The 15,057-nt window shown below is 31.5% G+C and overlaps 1 protein-coding gene and 1 long non-coding RNA gene across 5 annotated transcripts; both read left to right on the forward strand.

The window, feature by feature from the left end:
• The first annotated feature begins 1,475 nt into the window (after positions 1-1,475).
• Positions 1,476-4,580, forward strand: LOC121121568 (uncharacterized). 4 transcript variants are annotated; one of them, XM_071890370.1, is made up of 3 exons: positions 1,476-1,759; positions 1,874-3,813; positions 3,873-4,580. In XM_071890370.1, exons 2-3 carry the CDS (start codon positions 1,887-1,889, stop codon positions 3,938-3,940), a joined length of 1,995 nt encoding a protein of 664 aa, XP_071746471.1. In that variant the 5' UTR covers positions 1,476-1,759; positions 1,874-1,886; the 3' UTR covers positions 3,941-4,580. The 4 variants fall into 4 exon arrangements, with proteins under 4 accessions (XP_071746471.1, XP_040572460.1, XP_071746470.1 ...); XM_071890369.1 differs by having other exon boundaries at positions 1,598-1,759; positions 1,862-3,813; XM_040716526.2 differs by having other exon boundaries at positions 1,585-1,759; positions 1,862-4,580.
• A 7,579-nt stretch (positions 4,581-12,159) lies between these two features.
• Positions 12,160-13,168, forward strand: LOC121121790 (uncharacterized). The gene is made up of 2 exons (XR_005865576.2): positions 12,160-12,607; positions 12,667-13,168. It is a non-coding gene; the product is annotated as an uncharacterized lncRNA (long non-coding RNA).
• The last annotated feature ends 1,889 nt before the right edge of the window (positions 13,169-15,057 follow it).

Genomic DNA, 15,057 nt, shown 5'->3' on the forward strand with positions numbered 1-15,057 from the left:
AATTTTAAATATATATACGTCTAAATAACATATAATTTTAAAACGTCATGTCATAATAAAATCTAGAATGAATGTGTTGTTAAACAAAACATACATGTATTAAATAGAAAATTAGGTCACTGAAATACAATGAATTTCAAAATTGCAACATGGCGTTATCTCACTAACAAAAAAATATAGAATGCATTTGTTTTCAGCTACGGATATTTCTACTTTTCCCTTCTTATCTGTGTTCTGAACGTTGATGGGTTGAATTAAAATTTATTTCTTATAAGCTATAAAAGATTCCCAACAATTATTGAAGAATAATAGTTGGAAAAATTTGGCTCATAATGGGCTAACAAGCAACTGATTTAATTCAACTTTTCATGTTGCCATTTGTATTGAAGGTTGCGTGATACAACATTGATATTGATGTGACAACGATCAAAGGAATACGTTTATGCATTTTATACATTTTATGGCAAATAATTTTATCATGTTTTTTCAAGAATATTCCCCCCTTTAAAGATATTGTGTGCCCGTTGATGGATTACTTTTTATCGGTTCTTTACTCATAATATGAGTCTATAGATAGAACAATAAATAGGTATTTACATTCATATAATAATAGATTGGGGAAAAAGTAATTTCGTATTTTTCTCTATATTTCAATGCTATATAAGAAGTGTTACAACCATCCAATTTAAGCAAAGTATGCCCCGTTCTATTTAATAACTTGTCCTTATTGGCATAAAACTCAGACAACAAACTTTTACATCCCTCTATAGAGGCGAAATTTGTACCTCGAGCGTGTTGGCCATAAACATAAACAGATGATAATCCCTCAGGGCCAGGTCTGGACTGGATGCAGGAGATTCTGGCGTGTGATCGAAGATGTGTGCGGCCTGTCGTTGTCTTAATGACGTCGTGTTGTTTTCTATTCACCAATGCTGGTCGCTTCTATTCAATCGCCAGCTTCCAACGGTCAAGTTGTTCAAATTAGATGGGATAATTAAGTGGAGGGAAAAAATCGCACCAACCACTTATGTACAACACAAACCTAAAGAGTATCGACCCGAATACATCGCAAATTTTCTTGGGCGCGTTCACCCTTTCAGGAAAATGTAAAATATGGCGAATTTCTTCCTTTGAGACCTCCATACTTGACTCACCATAACTCACGACTGAACGGGCCAAGTGCAATACTGTCCAGAAAAACTTTTTGTACTATACACCCAACCTTTACAACAATTTATCGTATGGTCCAATGTGACCAATAATGAACAAGAGTTAAAAAAACAAAAAAAACAGGAAATACGAAATTACTTCTTCCCCTACCTAATATGAATGTGGTTAGTCTAGAACCCATAAAAGAAACACATATCATTTGATTAATCAAACAAAGGGTCAATTTATCACCAGATGGCATTTATCTCATCATTTGGCCGCATGAAAAAGAGTAAATAAAAATGACGTAATTACAATCTAGGTACATAATATGTTTTTCCTAAGATATTACAACATCTATTTTTCAGCTACATATGTATTGCAAATAAAATATTGCGGAAAATCCCTCAAAAACCCCTTCGAGTAAGAATTTATAATCTTGGACTGTAGTGTAATCCATTATGACCACGCATGAAAAAGAAAGAAGCATTTAATGGGCAGTGATTAAAGTATTGTACTTATTATTGGGTTATATTTTTCATGATAAAAGTCATATGTCGAAGACGTCAGTCTTCAATTCTCCCTCAATGGATTAACATCATATGTAAAGGTGAACTTACTATAACCATTATATATATATTTTTTAAAAAGATTAATTGATTAATTCCTATTCATAAATATATATTAAAACTTCTTCTAACAACATTTCAAGCATCAATTTTAGTTATCCAACAAATATGCTCTCTGCAATTGCGAGAAAAGTTGTGACTTATAACAAAGTAAAACAGGCTTTACTCTCTTATGAAGATGTTATTGACAAACTTACTAAGATAACTGATCATTGCTCCTACATTCGTGACCCCAGTGATCCCATCATCACTTTTTACAAGGAATTTATACAACACTACTTCAATAATGTTGGGAATCCATGTTCGACTTCTTGTCTCCATTTATGCACCAAAGAATTTGAATTTGAGGTTATGAAATACTTTGCGAGTCTCTATAAATTAAAGGAGGAAGAAATTGGAGGTTACATTGAATGGGACTTCGAGCGCTGTGAGCTCTTTATTGTAAACACGGGCATTGCTCGTTTCCATAGACGCTGTGTCTTTTTCCTTCCAAGAGATATTAATCGAAGAATTCTTTCACAGCTCAAGCTCTTTGATGTACCACCAGAGCAAATCAAATTTATTAATTCAAATGCCTCTGATAGTGGAATGAATTTGGCTAATTTACGGGAAGAAATGAAAATCCTTGATGAATCTATTCCTATCTTGCTTTGGCTTTCATTGGGTGATGTAAATGGGAATGTGGATAATTTAAACGAAATAAGATCTGTTATAGGAGAAAGAAAAAATGTCCATGTGCACTACTCTTGCTCAACACTAGGGGTTATATTGCCATTTATACAAAATGATTATGGAATTAATTTTGAGAATGGTTTGAGCTCTATTACTTTTCCCCTCTCAGATTTTTTTGGGATCCCAATTTCTGGAGGGATTTCCTTAATTAAAAAGTATTTAACCGAGGAGTGTTGTATGGAAATAGATGTCGTCAAAGAAAAAGATTATACTGTCCCTGGATCCAGAATAGGTCATCTTCAACTGTTATTATGGGTGGCTATTCAGGCCAGAGGATCATCTGGCATTCAAGAAGAAATAAAAAGAATACAAAAGAACTGTGTTTATGTACAAAAGACTCTCGCACTAAATGATAAATTTGTTCAATCCAATGACTTCCATACTTGTATATTTTTTGAAACAATTTCAAGCAGTCTCATTGAGGAATGGAACTTGAAAAGAAATATGGGATTTAAGAACACTTATAAATTTGAAATCCTACCCCATATGACAAGATCTAAGTTAGATATGTTTATGGATCAATTTTTAGGACGCACGGCCAAGAAGTTGACAGATCTTTTAGATGAAGAATCCCCTGATGAATTTTGTAAAGTCTATAGAATATCCAAGTCCGATAGGTTACGTCTAAATAACTTTTCTGAGTTTATTAGTGATTTTAAAAAAAAGTTTGTTGGATACCCCATCAACATTGAGTTCTCAGACATGCATCTGAAAGACGTACTAAAAATATTGGAGTACAATATAAATCCAAAATCAATCAGGGGAATAGAGTCTGATCTATTGAGATACATGGCAGACTTGTTTCGAATTCCTCACGAAGAACTTTATGCCGTAGTTACAACTGGTGGAAGTTTTAGTAACTTGCTTGGCTCACTCATTCCTCGAACTCACTTCCAGAACCCCATTTTATATGTAAGTGATGATGCTCATTACTCTATTCTCAAATATTCCAAAATATTGAATATCGACTACATCATCGTAAAAAGTCAAGACTCGGGAGAGATCGACTATGAAGATCTTGAAAAACAAGTGCTTGACAACATTAATCGCCCAGTTATCATTAATTTGAATATTGGAACGACGTTGAAGGGTGCCATTGACAACATTAAAAAAGCAAAAATAATTTTCAGGAAGTTAAAACTGACCAAATATCACATACACTGTGATGCAGCACTGGATGGGGGTTTTCTACCCCTCATTAACAATGCTCCACAGCACGGTTTTGACCTAGGCATTGACTCTTTATCCATTTCAATGCATAAATACCTTGGGGTTCCAATTCCCTGTAGTATATTTTTGACACGTAAGATCTTTATGACTAATGAAACAACTCAAATAATTGATGATATATTTTCCGTCAAGGATGGCGTTGTAGTTGCCCTCTCTTGGTATGCGATTTATCGACAGAGAACCATACCTCCAGGAACTGAAGCCAAAGATCTACTTCAAAGAGCAAAGTATCTCTTAGAAAAAATGAAAGGAATATCCTATCCCACTTGGAATAACGAATTCAGTAACATAGTTTATTTTAAGAAACCCTCAGATAAAGTTATATCTAAATGGAAGCTTGCTACCGCCAGAGATTTGAGTCACATCATACTAATGCATCACGTTGACTATGATATGATCAACGAATTTTTTTATGACATATCTAGGGATTTCCAATTAAGAGATTAAAATTTACCTAATGTCTAGTCTAATATTTTAAATGTATACGTGTGTTATCATAATTTATTTTCCAATAAGTCAATTTCTACTGGATTCAATATACCTACTTCACCATGGCTATGTTTTTATTTGCGACTCTTTTCCTATGACTTTATTCCACTTAGATAGCGTTATGTTCTTTGTTTTTTTAAACAAAGTGTAAATAAGTGTGACCTGTAGATACAGCCCAAGTATTTTCATTCCTAGTAACTCCATTACAAAATTCAACACAAGACATTTCATTCACATTCTGAAGAGGGGAGAGCAATGAAGAAATTATCTCTACCTCCCCAGTTACCATTAAATGTTAATATCCATCAATTAAATTCCTACTCACTATTAAAGGCTTCATTAAAGACGTCATTTTATGCAGTTTTATTTCATATCCGTCTTCTAATCATCATTTGTCCTTTTCTGGTAAAATATTACACAAAAACTACTAACTGAAATATCAAAATTTCAGTGTATAAGTTACTGTTCTAACTTTCCTTTAATGTGTACTCATTGTCCCAGTTCTTTTTAAAAATAATCTTTGTTTGTTTGTTTTTTTGGACGCAGTTTACTTGACATTGCTGGGAGACTTACCCACCTGAAAACTTTTATTTTTCCATATATTATCAAAAATATGTATTCATATTAATAAGCATCAGTGCCACTAAAACCATATTTGTTTCAAGTTATGGCCAGACTATTGTAAAATATTGATTCATTGACTATATAAACTTTTGAATTATGCTTGTGAAGACGATTCAAATAAGTTAAATTAATTTTTAGATTAATCTGTGCATTATAAGTTACGAAAACGATTGTGTGTGATTATCAGTATCTTAGATTAAATTTATTATAGTACTTCTCGTATAATAGCATTATGTTTATAATAAGATCATTTTATATTTACTTATATAATATATTCAATTACAAATACAGAGTCCCCTGGAGAACTACACAAGTTCATGTTAGTGTTCAGGCAAGGAAGGAGTATTAAAGCGAGTAACAAGTAAATTTTGTAATTTCTCGAGCATTTTTTAGAAAATCGAAAATACTGATGTTATAAAATTCAGCTCGCGGCATAGCAGGAGTTATTTCCAAAACAATAGATGAAAAAAAATCTGTTTTTTTTCATTTTACAGTGCTTCTTCAAGGGGGAAAATACCTTTTATGCTATGCATTGGATGAAAAGTAAAGTGTTATGGGGCCTGTTCCATAAAGGGAATAAAAATCAAAAATAATAATAATTTAAAAAAAGCCTATTTTGAAAGAAAAAACGTAATTTCTTTGTTAAGCCACCAGTCCATGCGTTAGCTTAAAAACATAAACCGTATAATGTCAGAAATGAAAAAAAAGATTAATTGTTACAAAAGCTAAGAAACTATGTTTGAAATATGGTGGTCTAGGGATTAATATAATTGATAACATTATGGAATTCAATCATGGTTTCAAATACTTTGCATATTTTTCCATTTAAACAAGCATTTCAGATGACACTACTAGTGTAATGGAAAAATGTTTTCTTTTAGACACCCAAGTTACTTTTTTATTAGAACGGGCATCTGCAAGTAAAAAGTAGGATGGATTAGGTCTTATTTGCCCAAAAAGGTCTGTGAATAAGCTTGAAATAATGTCCATAAATAAATGAGATATAGTTACAATTATTGATGCTTTGTAGTTGGAAAAACTCGATGTGAGAATTGCATCGAGGAATATTGCAAAAAGTATGGAACAACACCAAAAAATATTCAGCTAGCAGCGGTAAAACATTTTGAAATTATTTTACGTATTATCTTGGAATCTATTGGTGTAAGTTGAAGACTCGGCCTCTCCTAGAGAAGGATATATACATTAGGTCATTTGGAAAAGTTTGAGACCACCTTTGATATTATACCTAATTCAATAATAGTAGTATTCTTCACGTGTATTTACGCATATTATACAAGTGTGGTAGGTTTCATGTTCCACTGGATATAGCGAGTGTTTTTATCGACCTATTGCCTACACTTGGAGGAGAAGGTTGTGGTGCTCACATATGAGCTGTTATTGATATTCTTCAAAAATGGGCAAAAAAACTACCTTTTCTGATGTCGAAAGGTCTAAAATAGTAATGTTACACGAATAAGGTTATTCTGAGTGCAAAATGGCCAGAAAGATGTGCTGTAGCAAGACATGCTGTTCACACTGGCATTAATAATTTTGCAAAATTTGGGATTTATAAAGATATAAAGAGAACAGGGTACCCAAGGAAAACCTCCACGAGAGATGACACCATAATGAAGTTGACTGTTTCAAGATCTCCCACTAGTTCAAAAAAAAAAATGTAGTCCAATTTGATTCGTAAAAGTTTAAAAGTAAGTGCCAGCACTATTTTACATCGTTTGACTGAACTGGTCATATTTTGTTTTATATCTGAATTACATTCCTTTTCTGCTAAAAATAAGACAATATCCCAGATGGTCTTAATCTTTTGCAAAATAATAATTCTAGGTCAGATGGAGTAACTGTAAAATATTTTTACTTATTCTTAATCCGTGCAACTTCATCTGACCAATCAAAGTAACACTAAGCATATTCATTTATATACAAATTTTTAAACTCTTATTATTACCGTTTTATACAAAAGAGAGCCATTTTTATTAAACACAAACTTGACAAGCCTAGGTATTGAATAAACCTTGGCTTAGATTTTTTCTTAATGTAATGTTACCTGTGGAGAAAAACTTTGGGAAGCAATATTTTTAGGAAGTATATAAGTCATAACAGATACTTTCATTCATTCTTCTAAGTGTGAGTACTGAGTATTTAATATGAGGCACTTTTACAATTAATTATTAATAGATGTTACTATTTTGAAAAACAATTTATTTTCCATTTTTCCCTTTTTTCTAAATGCATCATATAAATATCGGAGTAAATATTGAAATTTATACGATTGCATTTTGATATCAATACAATGCTGATATTGAATATTTACCCTATACCTATATCGGTTTCTGATTTCGATCCAATATATCTACCAATGTCTCATTTATCATGAGAAACCAAAAATATTATTGAAAAAATCTCGATATCTTATTTATAACCCCTTCTTTGGTCCTAAAAACACTACCCTGAAAGGCTGAACCCTATCGCTTGGGGGACCAATAAATTGCATCTTACATTTATTCGAGTATGGCATTAAGTTTGGTGGATTTTTTACACCACGTTTTCTTAAATGAAATCCAAATTTTAATGAAATATTTGGCAATATAAATAAGAAGTAAATTAGAAGATTGCACTTTTAACTAACCTGGAATGTAAATTTCACACGTGATCATTTTATACTCCTGTGATTTGTAAATGGTGTACTGTAAGACATTTCATAAAAAATAATCAATGTTATTTTAAGTATCTTCAAGATAATAATAGTAAAGAAACAAAATTGTAGTCATCTTTGAAAAAAAAAATAAGAAATTGTTCAATAAGAAAATGAACAAATAAATAGAGGACTGTTTTTTCTATGTACATAGTTCATTTTTTCGAAGCATGAACGGAGAGAGTGAACGTCGTTTATTTTTTTGTTCAATTTCTAAGCCTGTAAATTAGTGTGTTTGAAAAATTTCAGTGAGGGCACCTTTCAAAAGTGGATGAAACATCAAGGCATACCAGTGTATGATTAAAATATTAAGTACGATTAAAAATGACACAGTATAGCCTAAATACAAATTTCCTGTTTATATAGACGAGACAGTAATGAACAGAGACTAATGTGAACTGTAAGCATTTATAACTTTAATTTTAAAAAACACAGATTTACAAGTTCGCTTGTCCAGCCAGCAATACAACAGCACAATAACACAACAATAAGATCAGAAGTACTAACATAAAGTACCGGGTGCGGCGAAAAAATCCCTACACTTTCAATCTACAATCTGTAGACTTTATCAAGATGTATTTCAGCAAGCAATTGTAATAGGGTATGTCAATAAAAATAACTAATATGATGTCTTGGCTACCCTAATAATTAATTGATTCCCCCCCTCTAGGTATTTATGATGGCTTCCAGGCGAACACAGATGTCCTTGCACCACTATGAATGTAGTCATCAGACATGGCATCCCAGTACTGGTTGACGATGTCCTTGAGGTTTGTTGATATTTGGATGATAGACGGTGCGGGCCTTGAACTCAACATGCACCCAAAAACTGAAGTCCAATGTGTAGGCATCTGGTGAATAGGGGACCACATTTTCTTTGGCCAAAAAGGCAAGTTGTCCTCGAACCTCTCCTGCTTTGGTTTTTTGCCAGTGTCTAAAAGTGTGCACACCGAAATTTGTTGTTCATGTTCAGATTGCATTCTATTGACTTTTAAGATACTTAATTATTTTTAATATTTGACCGGAACAATTTTACCAGATTCACAAAAATCTTGACTTTTTTAGCAAAAACGAAGTGTAAACATTTTTTGGGCTGCACCCGGTAGGCTTAATTTAAAAGTCAATCATGTACAATTCTTATGGGAAATTTATTTTTTGAAAACGATCCATGATTATTTTTTTTGTTCCTTGTTCTTTGTTAAATGTATTTTTGCGATTAAAGGATAAAACAATATAATGTACACTGCAGTCACGCTAACCTCACCAGGCTTTTGGTATGACATGTTGTTGAAAATTAGGAATGAACCCGATTTTTATAGTCAATTTTATATAATTATTTATCTAAAGTGAGTTTAAAATTTTATCTTTCGTATGTAAAAAGAATGTAATGTTTAAATAGATAAAATGCAAAAAAAATTGTATTATTTAAAAAAAAAATTAGATATCCAATTACGTATTTTTTTGGAGGTTGCCCAGAGTAAAACCAGATTGTCAATTTTTTCAAATATTTTACCTATTTGTTTTACCTTGTCACAAAAAAAATAACTTTTGATGATATTAGTGTGACCTTATTGTATTTGAAACAGTCAACTTCATCACGACATCATCTCTCGTGGACGTGTTTCTATGACACCATGTCCGCTTTTTGTATGATTTAAAAAAAATATATAAACTTCAAGTTATACATATATAAATAATATAGTTTGTCTGTATGTATGTCCTTTATGAATGCCCAAAATGTTGGAACTATGATGTTGAAACATTGTATGGGTGATTATTTTGAACTTGTTCAGGCTAAGCAAGAGGTGCCGATTTTTTTTAAGGGGGTGGGGGTTATATAAGGGTGGTTTATTCTATACCAAAAACACACAAAACTGTTTTTTGGAGCTCAAGAAGAATAAATAGTAGATTGAGTTAAAAAACAAGAAGTGATCCATTTATGGTATTGCCATTGATGACAAAACTTTTGAGTAACGTAGTTTGCAATGGTCTTGTTAACAAGTTTTGATAAAATTATTATTTATACTTTTGTATCAAATAAAACGTTATTGAAGTATTTCTAATTTTACTTAGTTTTGTCTTTACACTTTACTCTTTAATTATAACTAACGATGGAATTTGTCTCTGAGCACGAGGAATAAGCGGGTTCGAGAAATTTGGTATTACTGAATTAAGACCATTCTTAATATCAGATGCCTGTTCTATGATTTTGGGGGGGAGAAAATTAATTATTACTATATAGAAGATAAGTTTCTAGATTTAAAATAGCATTAGTACAGGGAATTATAATTACATTTAAATTCATCTTTAAATTAATTTACACCGAAGATAGGTGATAATTCTTCTTTTAAAGGGAGATGACGTATTAAATAATCAATGAAAAGAAAAAAAGAACATGCATCAACTGTTTTTCCGTTTCTAATCGCTATACTTAGTTTTTTTCTTTACATGGATCATATATTTTCTTATAAGCAGAGATAACAAAATAATGCAATCCACTGGTATGTTAAAAAAAAAAAATCAACATGGTAGACCTAAAAATTGGAGAAATGTTTTGGAGAAAAGCAGCTTAGCTGTAATGGCGTTTTATTAGATTAGCTGTGAGCAATGATCAGCCCTTAGAGGATTGGAAATGAAGTAAATATACATCCTACTCTGTATCTAGTTAAAACATTGGCAAGGATTACTTTGATCTTAAACTCTACTTATAGTCAAACAAACACTTTTTAGCATAACTGTTATCATAACTTCCCAACCAAAGTTGTATAGCCCAGAATAGTTAAATATTAATTCATTATCTTACTCAGTTGGAGTCCCAAAGTAAAGTAGTATTTTCAAAGATTAAGTAAGAACTTCTAGGAAATGATAATGTTCTTGTCTTAGACAAAACTACGATACATGACTGCACTATTGAAAGGTTACTCTTATTTAATCAATTTGGAAGATGTTAAGAAGGCTGACAATAGAATAATTACAAGTATTGAAGTGAAAAATCTTAAAAACTTTTGGGCTCCAATTTCTGTGGTGAGAAACGAAAGGTTTTCATTATCGATGGTGCAGCTTATTCTATAAAAGCAGTCAAACCCCTAAAGCAAAATTCCCCAATAATGTTGTATATCACTTGCCTCGCTCATGGTCTCAACAGAATATCTGCACACAGTTCTAATTACTTCAAAAATACAAACATCTTATCTCTGAAGTAAAATTTTTGTTTCTTAATACTGGGGATCGAAAACAATTGATTACTATACCGAATACTTCAATTAAGTCTCAATGGTATGGATGAAAACAATAATGCAGTCGCCAGGATGACAGCGATCACGGCATATAAAACCTTTGTTATAGAGAAATTTGTACGCACAAGTTAAATTTGTACTGATGAATGAGGGCGCCAGACATTTTACTTCAAGTTGTCATGAATAAAACCTACATAGTACAATCAGTATAAGAAGCCAATTATTAAGATATATTTTTCATATTATACTCGTCATTCATAATTCTTATGAAATATTTTGCATCTTCATTACATATCCTCTTCATATTTCATAAATAATTAATAATTATTCATTCAAAGTAATAAATATAGTTAAAGAAAAGAGTAAAGATCCTTTGCATTCAATATTCAGAGCTTTATTTGAGTCCACCTTTTCAGTGTTCAGATCAAGTTCGAAATCTCCGGGTCTATGGGAAAATAATGTCTGGATATAATTGAAGTCTTGTCTAAGACAATATATCTTTCCCACAAGTTCTTCCTTGTTTTTTGACATTACTTATTTCATTCCACGCCATTCATCAAAATGTAAAATTTCTTTTTTTCAAGTAGCAACTGTTTTTTAGTATTTATCCGCGAATCATATCTATTAGTTTTATCGGCAAATAAATTGTTTTGTATAGATAAAAAAGGCAGTCTGAAAATAACACATAAGGGTTTCCCCGAGACACAATATATGCCAAGGTGAAAACTGGGTGTGACCCATATATTCTCCGAATGCATAGGTTTATAAAGGACCTGATGGTCCATAATAAGAAGAGAATCACTGTTCACTATCTTGCTTTTGCTTTCATTGAGTGATGTAAATGTGAATGTGGATAATTTAAACGAAATAAGATCTGTTATAGGAGAAAGAAAAAATGTCCTATGTGCACTACTCTTGCTCAACACTAGGGGTTATATTGCCATTTATACAAAATTATTATAGAACTAATTTCGAGAATGGTTTGAACTCTATTACTTTTCCCCTCTCAGATTTTTTTGGGATCCCAATTTCTGGAGGGATTTCCTTAATTAAAAAGTGTTTAACCAAGGAGTGTTGTATGGAAATAGATGTCGTCAAAGAAAAAGATCAGAATAGGTCATCTTCAACTGTTATTATGGGTGGCTATTCAAGCTAAAGGAACATCTGGGATTCAAGAAGAAATAAGAACAATACGAAAGAACTGTTTATGTACAAAAGACTCTCGCACTAAATCATAAATTTTTTCAATTCAATGAATTCCATAGAAGGAATACAGGCTGATCTATTGAGATACATGGTAAACTTGTTTCGAATTCCTCACGAAGAACTTTATGCCGTAGTTACAACTGGTGGAAGTTTTAGTAACTTGCTTGGCTCACTCATTCCTCGAACTCACTTCCAGAATCCCATTTTATATATAAGTGATGATGCTCATTACTCTATTATCAAATAGTCCAGAATACTAAATATCTACTACATCATCATAAGGAGTCAAGACTCGGGAGAGATCGACTATGAAGATCTTGAAAAACAAGTGATTGGCAACATTAATCGCCCAGTTATCATTAATTTGAATATTGGAACGACGTTGAAGGGTGATGTTGACAACATTAAAAAAGCAAAAATAATTTTCAGGAAGTTAAAACTGACCAAAAATCCTATATACTGGGATGCAGCACTGGATGGGGGTTTTCTACCCCTAATTAACAATGCTCCACTGTACGGTTTTGACCTAGGCATTGACCCTGTATCCATTTCAATGCATAAATACCTTGGAGTTCCAATTCCCTGTAGTATATTTTTGACACGTAAGATCTTTATGACTAATGAAACAACTCAAATAATTGATTATATATTTTCTGTCAAGGATGGCATTGTGGTTGCCCTCTCTGGGTATGCGATTATTGGACAGAGAACTATAACTCCAAGAAAAGAAGCCAATGAGCTACTTCAAAAGGAAAAAATGAAAGGAATATTGCCACTTGAAAAAACGAATTCAGTAAAGCAGTCTACTTTAAGAAACCCTCAAAGAAAGTTATATCTAAATGGAAGCTTGCAACAGTCGGAGATTTGAGTAACATCATACTAATGCATCATGTTGACTATGATATCATTAACGATTTTTTTAATAATATACTTACAGATTTTAAGGATCCCGATCAAAATATATCAATTACCTAGTCTTGGTAATAAGACAAGTTTATTTTTATCAAATATCATCATTAATTAGTTATCGTATTTTATGTTTGCCTTCATTATTTACCTTTTAACTTGTATCTTTAATATTAATTCTGATTGTTATTTAATTTTAAATTGGAACAAATTATGTAAAACCTTGGATGGAATAATATGTAATGATATAATATTAACTTATAGTTTAAAAACAAAAAAACAATTTTGCATATACCAACGGTATTTTAACCTGCCTCTCAAGATCCATGAGGTTTCAGATAATTAATTACTCATATCTTATGGATGTCACGGTATTCATTTTTTACTTGATTAATTATATTGACAAGATAGGTAGATGGGTTTTACGAAGACGCGACGTCTGAAGGATATGTAATATATATATATATATGTACAAAGTTATGTATATATTTCAAGGTCAACTTAGATTGGTATTTATTTTTATTATTTAGAAAAGAAACAAATTTTTTCTCAATACTTTTTTTTTATCTTTCTTTGTCTACATAACTTTTTGCGCACTAGCATAGCGCATACAATGTATTTTTCTTTCAGCTTATTATTAGTTTTCATAAGTTAAGTCTTGTATGATTTAAAGCAGCTCAATTTACATATTATGAACTCAAAAAAGTTTGGATGTATATAGTAATTTAAAACAATAAAGTCCCTTGATTAGAATTTATAATCTGGCATTGATTTTTATTTTGATAAAATTATCAACTCAATGTTTATAACAATTAATAACCTAGACTTAGGATTTTTGAGGCAAAATAAGCAAAAAAAGAGTGCTAAAATGTTAAAAAATAAACACCCAAAATGTTAAAATAGAGCAATTTACATTTTAGGAAAAATACATAAGGTATTATGTATTTTATACATAATACCTTATGTATTAGACATATAAGGATAATTCAAAGTAATAAAAACATAGTAGTTTTAAACTTACTAAAAGACCGTTCTTCCTCCATATTAGTAGTTGTTGTAAATTTGAAATTGGGTTTCTATTTTATTATTAGACGGAGGCATCTCATTAACATCACCATTGACTTTACAACCAAAAATTTTGGATAAATTGAAGACCAGGATTTATTAATTTAGCGAAAAATTATTTCTCTTTATAATGCAAGATTCAAAGGGTGACTTCTGGGCACAAACAATGAAGTCTTGGGATTACATGTAGGTAGGTATCTTTATAAATCTTCTAAATTTATTGTATAATAACAGTATTTTATTATTAAACTTGAAACTTATTTTGTGAAAAACCTCCACATTTTATATATAATTTTTTTTTAAATGAAACCTAAATCCAGATCCTACTTTATTTGGTCCGAACTTCGAGTATATGCTTATAAAATTCGAGACAAGTTTCTGTCTAATTTTGGTTTTGGATTTTTGGGGGGGTATGGGGGGGGCTAGATCCATAAGTTGTGGTATCCGAAATATAAGTCGAATATTTACATCTAAAGATTCCAACAGATCCAGTTCCGAGAAAATATGGCTTTGTCCTATCAATACTTTACTTGGTGTCATATATAGACTTGTAATTGTTCTTAATGGCTGTTTTCTTTTTTAAATCGGGCATTTCGGTTTCTTGCTATGGCTCTTGGAACCAGGAACGTTTAACATTTAAACGAAAAAATAGTAGTCACGCCCCAATTTTCTTTTATTTTGTTTCTGCTCACGAAAACGCTGTGAAAAAAGTTAAAGAGATTATCTGTTATTGAGTTTGTATCATCTTATTTACAAAAATATTTTTCTAAAAGAAACGAAAATATTCGAATCTCCTCGACTTTTTTGGGCACATATTAACGATGTAGTATTATCAATTGAATCTAGCATTTGTGTTGGAGGTAGTATCGATCATGTACACAAGATACACTGTAGATAGGGCTCCTTCATGTATATAATATTAATCCTTTTAGGAAAAAATGGCAGGAGAAAAAAGATAAGTGTCTATGTGGAAAAAATGGCAAAATTCGTTTAAACTGAAATAATACCTGTCACCAATAAAATATATATTTAGATAAAAAATAAACTAACACGACATCGGTTCCAATAGAAGAAGTACTAA

The sequence above is a fragment of the Lepeophtheirus salmonis genome, chromosome 8 (genome assembly GCF_016086655.4).
Source record: "Lepeophtheirus salmonis chromosome 8, UVic_Lsal_1.4, whole genome shotgun sequence".
NCBI lineage: Eukaryota > Metazoa > Arthropoda > Copepoda > Siphonostomatoida > Caligidae > Lepeophtheirus > Lepeophtheirus salmonis.